Raw genomic sequence first — 16,491 nt, forward strand, 5'->3', positions numbered from 1 at the left:
ACTTGAGATTTACTTGTCGAACAAGCATCAGGATAACATCTTTTCAAACGCTTTTCTTCAGGACCAGGTTGATGCAGCAGTAAAACAGCTTTTGGCTCTGAAGGAAGAATATAGGCAGGTGACGGGGCAAGAATACAAGCCCGGAGCTCCTCCAGCTGGTGCTTCTCCATCGACTCCAGCACAGCCTGCCACAACCACCCCTGCAGTGTCTTGCTCCTCAGACATCTCTCCTTTGGCTATTTACGAGCATGTCTCTCAACAAGGAGATCTTGTGAGGAAACTGAAAACAGAAAAGTCACCCAAGGTGTTTAATTGCGTAATCTTATTTTGATCAAAATTTTAAATGTTTTGATTGAAATTGATATTTAAGCAATCTTTCAATTTTTACAGGATCAGGTGGATGCAGCTGTGAAGCAGTTGCTGAATCTTAAAGCTGAGTACAAGCAGCAAACTGGGCAGGAGTACAAACCAGGTGTGCCTCCTTCCACAGCTCCCACCCAAACTCAGTCTAGCCAGTCCCAACCTCAGTCCAGCTCCTCCCCTCAGGCTCAAGCTCTGTTTGCAGACATTACCCAGCAGGGGGAGCAAGTGAGACGACTCAAGGCAGAGGAGGCCGCTAAGGTTTGTTTCTTTTCTGTTAACAATTGACTTGCAGTAACAAGGATTCTAGGGCAGACTTCACGGGCTCCATATAGGCGAATGCTTGGCGCCATCTCACCAGATTTTCTGCAACAGTCACTAGCCTGTGCAGCAACTACAGAGGATGGCCAGCCACGCAACATCTCCTTCCCTCTCAGGGAACCAAGGTTGCGTTCTTAACCAAGATGTTCCCTTTTGAAGGAAGCTTCAACTTTGCGTAATGAAGCAGTTGGGATGAATACCATCACGCCATGAAAACAGTAGCTGCCAACTCTCTAAGCCCGTGTGGCAAGCTTATAGCATCTCACAAGCGAGCTAAGGAATATAAACCTCATGAACTTACTCCTGTTCCAACAGAGAGAACTTGGGAAGCAGGAGTCAAACTCTCATCCAAATTATTAAATCTAACACAAGTATGTGGAGAGGATCATCCTGCCGCCATACAAATGTCTTCCAAGGATGCAACTCTAGCCAGTGCCTAGGAGGATGCCATGCTCCTCTTAGAATGGGCTCGAATACCCAGAGGGAAGGCAAACCACGTGCCTCGTAAGCACTCAAATGCATGCACAATCCATTGAGACGGTCTTTGCTTGGACACCGTAACACCCTTGTTGCGGCCACCAAAGCGCACAAAAAACTGCTCCGACTTATGTCTTTGGCTTGTACAGTCAACATAATCCCGCAGAGCCCGTACTGGGCATAGCATATGTAGCCCCTTAAGCTCCTCCGACTCAAATGGTGGAGGAGAAAAGGACTGCAAATTAACAATCTGCGAGCAAGTAGAGATGACTTTAGGCAAATAGCACAAACAAGGTCTCAGCAGGACCTTAGATAACCCTGGCTTAAAATCCATACACAAGGGATTGATGGAAAGGGCATGCAAATCACCAACCCTCTTAAACGATGCCAATGTTAATAACAGGGCCGTTTTAAGAGTCAGAAATTTCTCAGATACTGATGTTAAAGGCTCGAACGGTGCAGCCGAGAGCAACTATAATACCATAGATAAATCCCATAAATGGAACACAGATGGGACAAAAAGGTCTAAGCCTTCGTGCTCCTTGCATAAAACGAGGGACAAGAGAATGTCTTTCAACAGAAACTCCATTCACCAGCACATGCTCAGCTGCAGTAGCGGCCACGTAAACTTCTAGCATTGCTGGGGTAACCCCGGCCCCAAAACGCTCCTGCAAAAAATCAGCACTGAACCAACTGGGCAGTGGACTGGATCTTCACTCCACGCCGCGTACCAAGAGGTATATAAATGTATATAACCTTCTTGTTGATGGAGATCTAGCATATAAGATGGTATCAACCACATCAGTGGATAAGCCATCATTTAAAAGAGGGCCCCGTCGAGGGGCCAAACCCACAATTTCCATAACTCAGGCCAGGGGTGCCAAATGCTGCCCTGCGCCTGAGACAACATGTCCATTCAGAACCTGTCTGGACAAGAGATCCGCCCCCAAATTCAACCGGCTCTGTAAACGTGCAGCTCGTAGAGACAGCACATTGTTCTGTGCCCACAGAAGAATGCAACGTGTAAGCTTGAACATGGCACGAGAGCGCACCCCTCCCTGACGGTTGATATAAGACACCACCATCCTGTTGTCCGACCAGATGAGGACATAACTGCCCCAAAATTCAGGAAGAACCTCAATGCCAACAGCACCGCTAACATCTCCAGACAGTTTCAGCCGCTGACCCATCCATACTCACTGAGCTGGATGTTTTTTTTATAAAGAGCGATCTGACCCACAGAGGAGGCGTCTGTAGTCATCACTTTGCGGCAACACACCTGTTCCAATGGAATGCCCATCCACAGAAAGCGAACCCGGTTCCATGGTAACCGAGCTTGGTAGCACCCATGCATCACCCTGATGGGACGAAACGCATGCTTCAGTGGTTGCAGTCCCTTTATGGAGTTCATCCAGCACTGAAAAGGTCTCACATGCAACATGCCCAGGGGAATGATAGCCGAAGCCGTGAACATAAACCCCAACATCATGTGAAATGTTCTTGTAGGGAGAACGTGTCCCACTTGAACATTGCTAGACACTGGCGTAATGACAATGTGAGCTGGAGACCAGCACGCCTGCATTGTCCATGAATCTAGCTCCACCCCTAGAAACAGAGTCTGTTTCCTCGGCAACAAGATGCTCTTGCCTAGGTTGACTCGCACCCCTAGACTGCTTAAGTGACTGAGAGCGACAGCTCAGTGTTGGGCAGCTAAACTCTCTGAGTGAGCTAACACCAACCATTCATTGAAATATTTCAAAATGCGGATGCCCTGATGCCTCAAAGCATCAGTGCTGCATCCATGCATTTTGTGAATGTACGAGTTGCTAATGCAAGTCCGAAAAGGACACAAAATTGGTACACTTTGGCCCTTAAAGTGAACCTGAGAAAACACCTGTGCCTTAGCATAATTTGAATGTGAAAATAAGCATCCTTCAAATCTATTGTCACAAACCAGTCCTCCGGCTGCTCTTGTGACATTTTGCTGTAAAAAAAAAAAAAAAAAAAGAAAATGCATTCTCTCATGTTCAGATTACCCACTTCGGAACATCTTGTAAGTGCTGCCAAGCCGTCAGACAGGCAGAGGAATTAATGCATGATTCTTTATTGTAGCACAACAAGTAACCACGAGATGGCACTCTTGGCTTGCCTTGCAATCAGTGGCACAGTGGAGGGAAGCCCCTGCACCTCCATCATTGTGGCTGATTAAATGGGGTTTAACAATGTTTTGCCTTGATTGTATTTAGGCATAATGAATGTCATCCTGAAATGTGTTCACAGTAGGAACGTTTACAGAAAAAATAGTCTTTCCTTGTGTTTTGAACGGGAAAGAGTGTATGAACATTGGGGGAATTTTTTTTTTTTACAAGCTGTTTGCTACAATGACCCCAACATTCATTATGTGGTGACAGTATGTGACATTTATGCAAGTGTGATTCGTTAACACTTGTGCTTATTGTACATCAAATTCTGTTATGCCTGTCCCAAGACCCTTGGCCATGGGGACAGAGGCCGAATTCAATTAGACAATTATAAAAGGGGTCACTCTCTGAATGTTTTTACAGCAGAGGACACCAGATAAACCATCTCCCCTAGCATAGAACGGGGAAGAATGTGTGAACATGGGAGAAATTTGGAGTAAGCAGGTTTGCCACAACGGCCCCAGCATTATTATGGGGGAACAGCGTGTGACGTTTATGAAGGTGTGATTTGTGAACCCTTGAGCTTATTATACATCGAATTCTGTTATCCTGTCCCAAGACCCTTAGCCATGGGGACAGAGGCCGAATTCCATTAGACAGTTATAAAAGGGGTCACTCTCTGAATGTATTTACAGCAGACGATGCCAGATAAACCATCTTCCCTAGCATAGAACGGGGAAGAATTCGCGAAGATGGGAGAAATTGGGAGTAAGCAGGTTTGCCACAATGGCCCCAGCATTTATTATCGGGGGGAACAGCATGTGACATTTATGAGAGTTTGATTCGTGTACACTCATGTTTATTATACCTTGAATTCCATTATGCCTGTCCCGAGACCCATGGCCATGGGGATAGAGGCCGAATTCAATCAGGCAAGGATAAAAAGTGGTCACTCTGAATGTATTTACAGCAGAGAACACCAGATAACCCATCTTCCCTAGCATTAGAACAAGGAAGAATGTGTGAACATGGGGAAGAAATGAACAGAGGCTGGATTTTCTTTAATTTTGATACAAAGCACCACGCACATTGGTTCACAATCACTGTATTGGAGAAAAATATATTATTATTTTTTTAGCCTCTTAAGTCCTCGGCCTAAGCACCGGTCACGCGGGAGTTTGCAGGAGAGAAAAAAAGAGAGGCCAGGGCCGAGCCCCGACCGCCTCATTCACATTTTGCGAACTCTCTAGGACGACAAATTAGAAGAAATTAGGCATTTTTTAAAACAAGTGCCTACATTTTCCATCGTTCCCGCAATGAAAAACCTCCAAATCAGTGTTTCCTGATGGAAGCGGCCTGCGTGGCGCACCAGATCAAGGAGCATGTCTTGACGGCGAGAACGGTGCATCCGAAGGAAGAGAAAAACACAAGGAAAAGTCCGGTGCCCATCCTCAATCTTTCTTCTTAGGATAAGATCTGAAGCCTCAAGGCTCACATGGCTCATCTCAGAAACTGCATGGTTTGACACAGCCTCGAAGCGCCATCAGGCCTGTTTCACAGTGCAGTTGAATCCACACCCGAACTGCTCATTTCCAAACACTTCCTCACGTGTTGTCACTCAAAAGAGAGAACATAGTCCTCGCTTTGGCGTGAGTCGCTAGTAACCAAAATGGGCTTGGACAAATTCGTGCACTGAAATAAAGAAAATCTGGCGAGATGGTGCCAAGCTTTGCCTATATGGAGCCCGTGACATGGCTCCCTATGGGCGTCACTTAAGCGCCATCAGCTAATAAATTGGAATGATTTTATACAACAGGGATGGGCAACTTTGAAGGGCGCAAAGGCCAACATTTTTTCTCCATTCTACCAAGGGACCAGATTACAAATCCGCACTCTAACAATGTTCACCCCTTTACTCAATTTCCTCATTATTGTGGGTAATCTATGCACAACTAATGCAATGTTCTTTTAAAGATTTTGTTACCTACATTAACATTTTTATTTAACAATATTTATAAAAAGTAATAATTATTTTGTAACTTGCGTTTTTACTAAAACATGCCATTCACATGTACAAATTCATGTTCAATTTACAAGCAATATTCTTCAGACTTACATTTTCAAGAAAATTTTCTCATTTGCATTGTCTACATTTGCAACAGACAAACACACAAATGAACAGACAACATTTTTAACCCCACCTCATAAAACAGCTTATAGGTATTAGTTAAAATCTAAATATTATCATCAGTAACAATAATGGATACAAGAACATAACATTTCAGTGCATTAATACAAAACATTTCAGCACCACAACATACACGCACGGACCGAACAGTCCCATAAATCAGAGAACATTCTCTCTGTTCGCAAGATTTTTCAACAATCAGTCAGGCATCTCAATCACGCATTTCTTCAAAGTTTCTCCCTCTTATAAAAACTTTTTCGTTTTTCACAAGCACGAGCGAAACAGCATTAGATGTCTTTGGTGATTCCCGCACTGTCACGGATTTTGTAAAAACTTTTGATGCCTTTTACCCTTGTATTTTATTTACCCTTTACATCTGTGAGGATAGCAGTTCTGGTGTATGTATCTCTCATACTGTACGCCTCTTTGATCACTTGATCAATGGTGTATTTGCGAATCAAATTGAAATCTTTAATGACAGATTTCGTATCCAGGCAAACAAAAGACATGGGTTGCACCTGCGTATATTAACAATAGTGCGCACTGCTGACAAGCTGAGGTAAAATTTAGCTCAATTTACCTAATAAATGATGAGCAAGTGTAAGATGTTGCATGCTATAATCCTTGAGTGATCAGCAGGTCTGCTAAGAATATGCGAACTCTTCTGGTCAATAGTTGTAATAACATCATAAACTGAATGCAATCTTTACATAATCCCTTTTTCAAAGTAATAAAATCAATCCTCAGTCTTGTCCGACAGGCCGTATTCAATGATACAGATGGCCGTATATGGCCAGCGGGCCGCCAGTTGCCCATCCCTGATATACAGGCTTCAGACCATGTGACCACTGACGTAGTCCTTTCGAAAGGGAACAGTAAAATAGAGAGCTGAAAAATTAATCTAGTACTTTCATATGCATACACATTGTCATATGCATATTAAGGCTCTAAACATCCTCGCAAGTAGGTGAATTCGAACACTTCTAGCTAGTCAAGCTTGATTTTGAATATTGTTGCATTCCGAAATTTGGGCATTAGTCTTGTATGATCAGTTTTCTCTTTCAGGTCAATTGCTGCAGAGTAACAGTTTGCAGATAATATTGATGGTATTGCGAGTTTTTTAAACTGTCAACATATTGCCAACCTAAAAATGCATCTAATTTAAAGACACAGGCCTTTGAAGGTACTCTATCGCCCCCTTGAGTACTGAGGTTTGTTACCGCCAAACTAACGCGAGAACTCATGTTAAAGGGATAGTTCAACCAAAAATGACATTTCTCTCATCATTTATTCACCCTCATGTCATCCCAGATATGTATGACTTTCTTTCTTCAGTAGAACACAAATTATGATTTTTAGAAGAATATTTCAGCTCTGTAAGTCCAAACAATGCAAGTGAATGGGTGCCAAAATTTTGACCCTCCAAAATTCACATGAAAGCATCATAAAAGTAATTCATATGACTCCAGTGTTTTAATCCATATCTTTAGAAGTGATATGATAGGTGTGGGTGAGAAACAGATCAATATTTAAGTCCTTTTTTGCTAGAAATTCTTTTCCCTATCCAGTAGGGGGCGATATGCACAAAGAATGTGAATCACCAAAAACACTCAAAGATTGACTGAGCAGGGAGGAGAATTTATAGTAAAAAGAACTTAAATGTTGATCTGTTTCTCACCCACACCTGTCATATCGCTTCTTAAGACATTGATTTAACCACTGGAGTCTTATGAATTATTTTTATGCTGACTATGGTGAATTTTGGAGCTTCAAAATTTTGGCACCCATTCAATTGCAATGTATGGATCAAAAGAGCTGAGAAATTCTTCTAAAAAATCTTTGAGTTCAGCAGATGAAAGAAAGCAACACATCTGGAATGGCATAAGGGTTAGTTGAGTGAATTAAATATTTTATTGTGAATGTGGCCTTTTATAAACAGTTATTTTTTTTAATTTGATTTATTTTTGTTAATAATTTTTAGGAGCAAGTGGATAAAGCAGTAAAGACTCTGCTTGAGCTGAAGGGTCAATACAAAGCCCTTACTGGAGAGGAGTGCAAACCTGTGACTAGCCCAGGAGCCTCAGGAAACACAGGAGGAGAAGACAAGAGCCGCAAGGAGCGAGAGAACAAGTCTGAGAAGCAGGGAGGAGGTGGAGGAGGATGCAAACAGCAGAAGGGAGGAGAGAAACCTCAACAAGGTCAAGAATCTGGAGCCGGTGGAGCAGGAGACAGCCAGGGGCCAAAGAAGCAGACAAGGTGAGAGACTTGAAGATATTTGAAGACAAAAGATTGTACTCTTAAATTTTAAGTGTTCACAAAACTGTGACTTTATAGTGCCGATAGGTCTTATTTATAAATCCATGAATCTTAAAGGAATAATTCAGCCAAAAATTACATTTTTCGTTTACTCACCCTCATGCCATCCCAAATATGTATGACTTTCTTTCCTCTGCTGAACACAAACGAAGATTTGTAGAAGAATATCTCAGCTCTTTTGGTCCATTCAATGTAAGTAAATGGTGACCAGAACTTTGAAGCTCCCTAAAGCATATAAAGGCAGCATAATAGTAAACCGAACAACTCCAGTGGTTAAATACATGTTTTAAGAAGTTATATGATAGGTGTGGGTGAGAAAATGTACAGTTTTACTATACATTTCCACTTTCACTTCCACAGTTGTCTTTTGTTTTAGCCGATTCACATTCTTCGTACTTATCATCACCTACTGGGCAGGGATGAGAGAATTTATAGTAAAAAAGGACTTAAATATTGACGTATTTCCCACCTACTCCTTTCATATCGTTTCTGAACATTTAAACACTGGAGTCGTATGGATTACTTTTACACTGCCTTTATGTGCTTTTTAAAGCTTCAAAGTTTTGGCCACCATACACTCGCATTAAGTGCACCAACAGAGCTGAGAGATTTTTCTAAAAATCTCTGTGTTCAGCAGTAAATGTTGATAAAATGTTCATTTTTGGATTAAATATTCCTTTAACTCTTGGATTTGGAGGCTTGAGAAAGTTTTGCAGTTGTTTTTGTACTGCCATAACTGGTTTTGTCCTCCAAGACTAAACCGCAAACACTGCAGTTCTGTCTGAATGTATTTATTCAGACAGTTAGCTTTGTTTGTGTATACTTCACTGATATTGAGGTATATTTTGAGGACATTTTCCATTAAATCTGAAAAAATGTAATAATTTCACGGTACTTTTATTTTTGTGAAATGTAGATTGGGCCTTGAGGCAAAGAAAGAGGAAAACCTGGCTGAATGGTATTCGCAGGTATGCTTTGTTAAAATTATTATGCAACTTTTGCATTTTTGCTCTTTCCACACTTCTTTACTATAAATTTGCCTCCTTTTTTTTTTTTTTTTTTTTTTTTTTTAACACCGATGTCTGATTAATAGCTTTTGCTTTACTTTGTTGTCAGGTGATCACCAAAGCCGAGATGATAGAGTACTATGATGTTAGTGGCTGTTACGTGTTGAGGCCCTGGTCTTATGCTATCTGGGATGCCATCAAAGAATTCTTTGATCGGGAGATCAAGAAGCTGGGTGTAGAGAACTGCTACTTCCCCATGTTTGTTTCTCAGGCTGCCCTGGAGAAGGAGAAAACACATATTGCAGACTTCGCACCAGAGGTGAGGAGTTAAAGGAATATTCTGGGTTCAGTAGTACAAGTTAAGCTCAATCGACAGCATGTGTGGCAATATATATTGAATACCACAAAAATGTATTTTGACTCATCCCTCCTTTTCTTTAAAAAAAAAAAAAGCAAAAATCAGGGTTACAGTGAGGCACTTACAGTGGAAGTGAATGGGGGCCAATTTTTGAACGTTAAAATACTCACTGTTTCAGAAGTATAGCCACAAGACATAAACAATATGCATGTAAAACTGATTTTAGTGTGATAACCATTTCTGTGTAAAGTTAAAGCCAATTTTACAACTTCGTTACCATGACTATGTAAAGTCAACAAACCCTAAAACGACAGTGAAAATGATCATTTAAACAACTGTACAGCTCAAATAATACACAAGTTTTAACAGAAGAGTTAATGTAAGTGCTTTTATAAAATTATAAGCTTCACATTTCTGTGTTTAAACCCTCCAAAAATTGGCCACATTCACTTTCATTGTAAGTGCCTCACTGTAACCTTTTTTAAAGAAAAGGAGGGATGAGTCGAAATTATTTTTTGTGGTAATAAACATTATGCCACAAATGCTGTCGATTGAGCTTAACTTGTATTGAACCCGGAACATTCCTTTAAAGAAAATGAGGGAGGGTGAAAAATTCTAGATTCGGATTATAAAGCAATATAAGCCACTCCAGGTAGCGCATTAGTCATTTTACCATGGTTAAATGACAACAGCAATAGGATAAAAGACACAATGTTCAATAAAAGAATGAATTAAGAAAAATAACTAAACAATTCTTATTCAATTAGAATAGTTAATTAGCCCTAATGCAGGCTATTTATTGTTGCCAAACAGCATAATCATTTGTTGCATTGGTATAAGAGTTAATGGTTGCACTTTATTTTACAGAACGTGTGCTTTCAATATACTTACAGTGTACTTACCCAAGAAAGTACTGAGTAATATTAAGTAACTACATATGGGTTAAGTTTAGAGTTGGGGTTAGGTTTAGTACCTAGTAATTACTGTAGTTGTTGTAATTATATAGTACGTAAATGTAGAACAGTACTGTAAAATAAAGTGCTACTGATTTAATTGATGTGCTGTGTGTATATCAGTGCAAGTCCAACCCCTTGTGGGTCATCCAATCAGATTTTAGAGCTGAAAATATACATTTTATAATAATGGATGACAAGAACAGGTTCATTTTAGGGTGGAAAGGGATTATTTAGGGCAGATTGGGTGTGGAAAACAAAACGGATCATTATGGACTGTGTTAAGTGCAGCTTAAAGAATTGAACTGTTCCCGTGTAATTTCCCTCTAGGTCGCTTGGGTGACAAGATCAGGAAAGACGGAGCTGGCTGAGCCCATTGCTGTGCGTCCCACTAGTGAGACAGGTGAGTGACTGAAGCAGCCACATGGAAAGCACCTGAAATAATTAGATCAGATTATCACCATTATTATCTGTATTTACTTTTCTCTTGTGTTGATTCAGTCATGTACCCGGCCTATGCCAAGTGGGTCCAGTCACACAGAGACCTGCCAATCAAACTCAACCAGTGGTGCAACGTTGTGGTCAGTTTCAGACTTTGTCATACACTTTCCCTTTTATGACCATGTCTAAAATAAGCATCAGTAGTGTTTATTCCCACCCCTTCCTTTCTCAGCGTTGGGAGTTCAAACACCCCCAGCCTTTCTTGAGGACCAGAGAGTTCCTATGGCAAGAGGGACACACGGCTTTTGCTACCAAGGAGGAAGCCGAAGAGGAGGTTAGATGTGGATTATCACACCACCGACATAGCTTTTAATGTGCATACTTATCCAGAAATAATTGTATTGCAATCTTTTTGTGTGCAGGTGCTGCAGATTCTGGACCTGTATGCTCGAGTGTACGAGGAGCTGATGGCCATCCCTGTGATCAAGGGCAGGAAAACTGAGAAGGAGAAGTTTGCTGGAGGAGACTACACCACCACTGTGGAAGCTTTCATCTCAGCCAGCGGCAGAGCTATTCAGGTAAGCCTTCAGTTTCAAGAACCCTCTCAGGCACATCAGGACAGATTAGCATTGACACTACGAATGCAATTTGGTATCAGGTAACAGAATATTTTGGACCCCATTTACACATGTATTAATTGTCTTCAGAGACAGTACAACTGGAACTTGACACTCCTTGTCACTCCCTCAGGGTGCCACGTCTCATCACCTGGGCCAGAACTTCTCCAGAATGTTTGAGATTGTCTTTGAAGACCCCAAGAAACCAGGTGAGAAGCAGCTTGCCTTCCAGAACTCTTGGGGCATCACTACCCGAACCATTGGAGTCCTGACAATGGTTCATGGAGACAACATGGGCCTGGTGCTGCCCCCCAGAGTAGCATGTCTACAGGTAGGCTAAAAGCCATCCCTCCCTTTTTTTTCATTTATAAAGGATCATAGCATTGCAGATTTCTCCTGTAGCTCATCTGGTGCTACAGCAACTCTAGCAACACCAAGGGTCATGGGTTTAATTCCCCGGGAATGCAAATTGATAAAATGTACACCTTGAAAGCACTAAGTTTTTTTGCTTAAAAAAATAAATGTGAAAATATTAACACACTTTTTCATAGGTGATCATCATTCCTTGTGGCATCACAGCCTCTTTGCCTGAAGCAGAGAAAGATCTTCTATTGGCCCAGTGCTCCAAATATCTTTCCAGACTGCAGAGGGCCGATATCAGAGTGAAGGCTGACCTGCGTGATAACTACTCACCCGGCTGGAAGTTCAACCATTGGGAGCTGAAGGTATGAAGATTCTCTATATAAGTGCAATCTTTACATTGTATGCTTCATGGCTTAAAAGGGTTAGTTCACCCAAAAATGTAAATTCTCTCATCGTTTACTCACCCTGATGTCATCCCAGATGTGTATGACTTTCTTCTTCAGAACACAAACGAAGAGTTTTAGAAGAATATTTCAGCTCTGTAGGTTCATACAGTCTAAGTGAATGGGTGCCACAATTTTGAAGCTCCAAAATCCACATAAAGGCAACAAAAGTACTACAGACAACTCTGGTGGTTAAATCCATATCTTCTGAAGCGATATGATAGATGTGGGTTAGAATTTTTTTTTTTTTTTTTAAATGACCCAAATATTGATCTGTTTCTCACCCACACCTATCAAATCGTGTATTTTTACCACTGGAGCCATATGAATTACTTATATGCTCCCTCTATGTGGATTTTGGAGCTTCAAAATGTTGGCACCCATTCACTTGCATTGTATGGACTTACCGAGCTGAAATATTCTTCTAAAAATATGAATTTGTGTTCTGCTGAAGAACGAACGTCATACACATCTGGGATGCCAGGAGGATGAGTAAATCATGAGAGAATTTTTATTTGTGGGTGAACTTATCCTGAATTTCAGGTATGATTCTTTGTCCTTCCTTTATGAATGCAGGGTGTGCCCATAAGGTTGGAGGTTGGGCCAAAGGACTTAAAGCAGGGCCAGTGTGTGGCAGTAAGGAGAGACACAGGAGAGAAAATCATTCTGCCAGAGGCTGAAACAGAGAAGAAAATCAAAAACCTTCTGGAAGAGATCCAGAATAACCTCTTCAAGCGGTATAAATATGCACCTGCTGCTAGAGGATGGAATTATTGGTTCAAATAAACATGTTAGATATTAGTGTCCAAAAGAATCTTGGTTACATGAGAAATGTTTCAGTTCCTCACCTGGTTTCACTACATTGGAAGAATCATTTATAATTTTCCTACTTGTTTCAGTGCTTCTGATGATTTGAACAAACACATGGTTGTGGCAGATACGATGGAGCAATTCCAGAAAGATCTGGACCAGGAAAGGGTAAGGAAACCGCATGGAGCTAGAAACTCAGAAATGTGCTATTCTGATTGACTGACTTCTGTAATTTCTCACAGATTGTACAAATTCCCTTCTGTGGTGGCATTGAGTGTGAGGACTGGATAAAGAAGACAACAGCCAAGTAAGAAATGAGTCAATTTCTCTAAGCTTTCATGTTGTTGTTCATGTGATGACCAGTTAATTAGCACAGTACAATACATTTTACAGCTATTCAAAGAAAAGTTGATTCCAGACATGGGTAACATTGAGGGCGGGGCAATACATAGTTATATTTTTATAGTATATTCAATATTTTGATGGTGTTGTGAATGGAGGTAGACCGATATATCAGTTTTACCGATTAATCGGTGCTAATAGTTGCTTTTTGGAACTATCGGTTATCGGCAAAAATCTATGACGATAATTGCGATTTTTAGTTTTTTATTTTATTACATTTTTTCGTGTCTCCAACTGGATATCTTGTGAATAATAATAAACCTTATTCCTCATTAAACCTCATCTGGTGAAATATATAGGCTAAAAAGTTTAATTTTGTAAATGCTTTAATAAAGAGCATAGTAATGGAGCCAAGTCTCTATCATTTCAAAATAAGAGTCCCTTGAGTGTTTCCAGCTTGTTAATAGTTAAAAGTCCCTTGTTATGTACCAAATCTGAATTGTTTTCTTTTTATTATTGGGATTTTGGTTGCACAATAAACTGCATCTGGTATTTTATTCATTTTGGAGTCTTGTAGCATCTGTCTGTGCACATCATAGTAAGTAAAGACTAAGACAATTTTTTTAACTATTGGCCAATTAATCGGTCATCAGCCTTTTCCACCACCTGTTATCGTATCGGCAAAATCCACTATCGGTTGACCTCTAGTTGTGAATATGTATAAGAAATGTATCAGTATTTAAACATTAATTGGCCATGAAGTTCCCAAAAAAAAATTGAAAGTTGGCCAGTGTCATGCCCATTCCTTGTGTCATGACTCAGAAATGGACATATACCAACAGAAATATTTAAGTGACCTCTCTGATTTTAACCTCAGTAGCAAACCTGCCAACAGACTTCGGAACTGTTTCAATAAATTGGGTGAAAAAGGGAGTTTGTTTATATGCACAACAGTGCACTGATAACTACACAGTAAGATTGTGTTTACATTAGATATGAAAATAATCAGGTTTTTCTTTGGGTTTGACATCAAAACATAAACAGGCAAAAGCATAACGTGCACATTGGCTAAGCTGCCAGAACGACAGTAAAGGTGTTTAGATGCAAACATCTGATTTGTTTTTTGCTTAAACAGTTTATCATCTTTCCCTGATAGAAAAACATGATGTAAGGTGTTTACATAGCCTTACACATACTTGGGTAATTAAGCATAATCAGTGTAAGATCAAGCATGTTTTTGGAATTGGGGTTGTAAACCCACTCACTGATTCAAAGATTTGTTTATCATCACTCAAAAATGTTCATATAAGGCCTTGCATGGTATCTTACGTACTTTACGATATATGCAGGTAAATATTGCTGTTTATTAAGGTTAAAAAAAAAATATTAACATTTCCCCTATCCTCAGGGATCAAGATCTGGAGCCTGGTGCGCCTTCAATGGGAGCTAAGAGTCTGTGTATCCCCTTTGAGCCCTTGAAGATCCTGCAGCCTGGTCAGATGTGCGTCAGCGGCAAAGAACCTGCCCAGCACTACACGCTGTTTGGACGCAGTTATTGAGATATTCTGTTATCCCTATCCACCAACTAGTGGCTTCCCCCTTTTAAACAAATGCACTAGCAAGATTTGCTGAAACTTATGACATCTGTAATCTTCTCTTACCGCTGATCAAACCGCAATTCCTATGTCTTTCTGGCCATATTTTAATTAGCTGATCAGACAGACAGTTCTGGGCTAAGATTTAGAAATCCTTTGTGGCCGTAGTAAACCTTTGCACATCTTTATCCTAAATAAATACTTGGCAATTGTAATAAACTAAACATTGTCTGTAATAAAGGAATTCTTAATTTCTATCATTTTGCTGTCCCTCTTGATGACTTTTCTCATATGTTTACATGGGGAATCAGTTGACCATTGTTGGCTTAAATGATAATTGATCTGGCCATGGTTTGACAAGATCCCATTTGGGAGCTCACAATGGTTGCCACTGGAATGAACAAACCTTCGGTTTGTTTGTGTGTATTTTTCTGGCCTCTCTCTCTCGCTCGCTGTCTGCCAAATATTTATTGGTCTACAAGATAATGATGAACAAACCAGTGAGGTTAGTAGATTTGCCAGTCACTGGAAAAATCCAGTAAGGTTTATGCAAAATATTCCATGTACCAAGAGATTTCAGCCATGATCCATTTTACACTCAAAAATGGGGGGGGTCAGATGTAAATGTTTAAGAATCTATCATTGCAAAATCCATAATGATCAACCAAGTCTGAAAATTGGGGGGACCAAATGTAAATGATTAAGAATCTGTTATTTTGAGGGACCATTTTTCTGAATATCAGATGTCCTTGGTGGTCATGACACTGTTTAAATGATAATTTGGAGATTTCAGAAGAATATAACCGTTCTTTAGGTCCATACAAAGTGAATGGTGGCCAGAAATTTGAGTCTCCAAAAGTCACAAAGTCAGCATAAAAGTAATCCATAAGACAGTGGTTAAATCCATATCTTTTGAAGCGATATGATAGGTGTGGGTGAGAAATATAAAGAATATTTATTTTTATTTTTACTATAAATGCACACTTTTGACCAGCTTTCGTGAAAAATGTGAATTGTGAAAAAACAAAAGAAGAATGTGAAGATTTATAATAAAAAAGAAACTACATGCACGTTCTTACACTGATTATGGTTAATAAGCTGACAACTCGTGTGGTCATGTAAATGCAATAAACTGTATTCCTTTATTGGTGTAAAGGCCATAAACGGCTTATGAATAAACCGGTCGACACGGTTAGATTTTTGCCCATTACGCTGATTTCACGCGGCACATAAACACCTTAACCGGCGTTCTTACGTGCTCAACCAACGTGCACACATGTTGAGCGCATGCTTCTACACAGATTGACGTCAAAAGCAGAGAATAATGCGATTATTTCAAATGTCATGTAAATGCGGATTTTATTGGTTTGGCTGATTTTTAAATAAGCTGATTATTGGGAGTAATCAATGTATTGGTGTGCATGTAAACGTGTTCATTGATCTTTTTCTCAACCACACCTATCCTGTCACTTCAGAAGACATGGATTTAACCACTGGAGTCATATGGATTACTTTTATGATGGCTTTATGTGAATTTTGGAGCTTCAAAGTTCTGGCCACCATTCACTTGCATTGCATAAACCTACAGAGTTGAGATATTCTTTTGAAAATCTAAAGGTCACACATCTGGGATGGCATGAGGGTGAGTAAATAATGAGAGAAATTTCATTTTGGGGTGAACTATTCATTTAATTAGTAGACTTATCTGTTCATATCTCTAGAGCTGCTTTTAAAGGTATTGGAAATGGCATCACATTTA

At 40.2% G+C, this 16,491-nt stretch overlaps 1 protein-coding gene and 1 non-coding gene across 2 annotated transcripts in view; both read left to right on the forward strand.

Annotated features, from left to right (window-relative positions):
- Positions 1-14,992, forward strand: part of LOC127411296 (bifunctional glutamate/proline--tRNA ligase-like) — a 55,560-nt gene extending 40,568 nt beyond the window's left edge. The window contains exons 20-34 of the mRNA XM_051646770.1: positions 62-304; positions 391-621; positions 7,469-7,743; positions 8,720-8,771; positions 8,920-9,129; positions 10,452-10,524; positions 10,623-10,702; positions 10,795-10,896; positions 10,985-11,140; positions 11,313-11,510; positions 11,731-11,904; positions 12,562-12,722; positions 12,885-12,963; positions 13,038-13,102; positions 14,546-14,992. Of these exons, the coding sequence (XP_051502730.1) occupies positions 62-304; positions 391-621; positions 7,469-7,743; positions 8,720-8,771; positions 8,920-9,129; positions 10,452-10,524; positions 10,623-10,702; positions 10,795-10,896; positions 10,985-11,140; positions 11,313-11,510; positions 11,731-11,904; positions 12,562-12,722; positions 12,885-12,963; positions 13,038-13,102; positions 14,546-14,696 (2,250 nt within the window). The 3' untranslated portion in view covers positions 14,697-14,992. The remainder of the gene's footprint in view (positions 1-61; positions 305-390; positions 622-7,468; positions 7,744-8,719; positions 8,772-8,919; positions 9,130-10,451; positions 10,525-10,622; positions 10,703-10,794; positions 10,897-10,984; positions 11,141-11,312; positions 11,511-11,730; positions 11,905-12,561; positions 12,723-12,884; positions 12,964-13,037; positions 13,103-14,545) is intronic.
- On the forward strand, positions 8,496-8,629 carry LOC127411603 (small nucleolar RNA SNORA47). The gene has a single exon (XR_007892315.1). It is a non-coding gene; the product is annotated as a small nucleolar RNA SNORA47 (small nucleolar RNA).
- Positions 14,993-16,491: the final 1,499 nt, after the last annotated feature.

The sequence above is a fragment of the Myxocyprinus asiaticus genome, chromosome 20 (assembly GCF_019703515.2).
Source record: "Myxocyprinus asiaticus isolate MX2 ecotype Aquarium Trade chromosome 20, UBuf_Myxa_2, whole genome shotgun sequence".
In the NCBI taxonomy this organism is placed as follows: Eukaryota; Metazoa; Chordata; class Actinopteri; order Cypriniformes; family Catostomidae; genus Myxocyprinus; species Myxocyprinus asiaticus.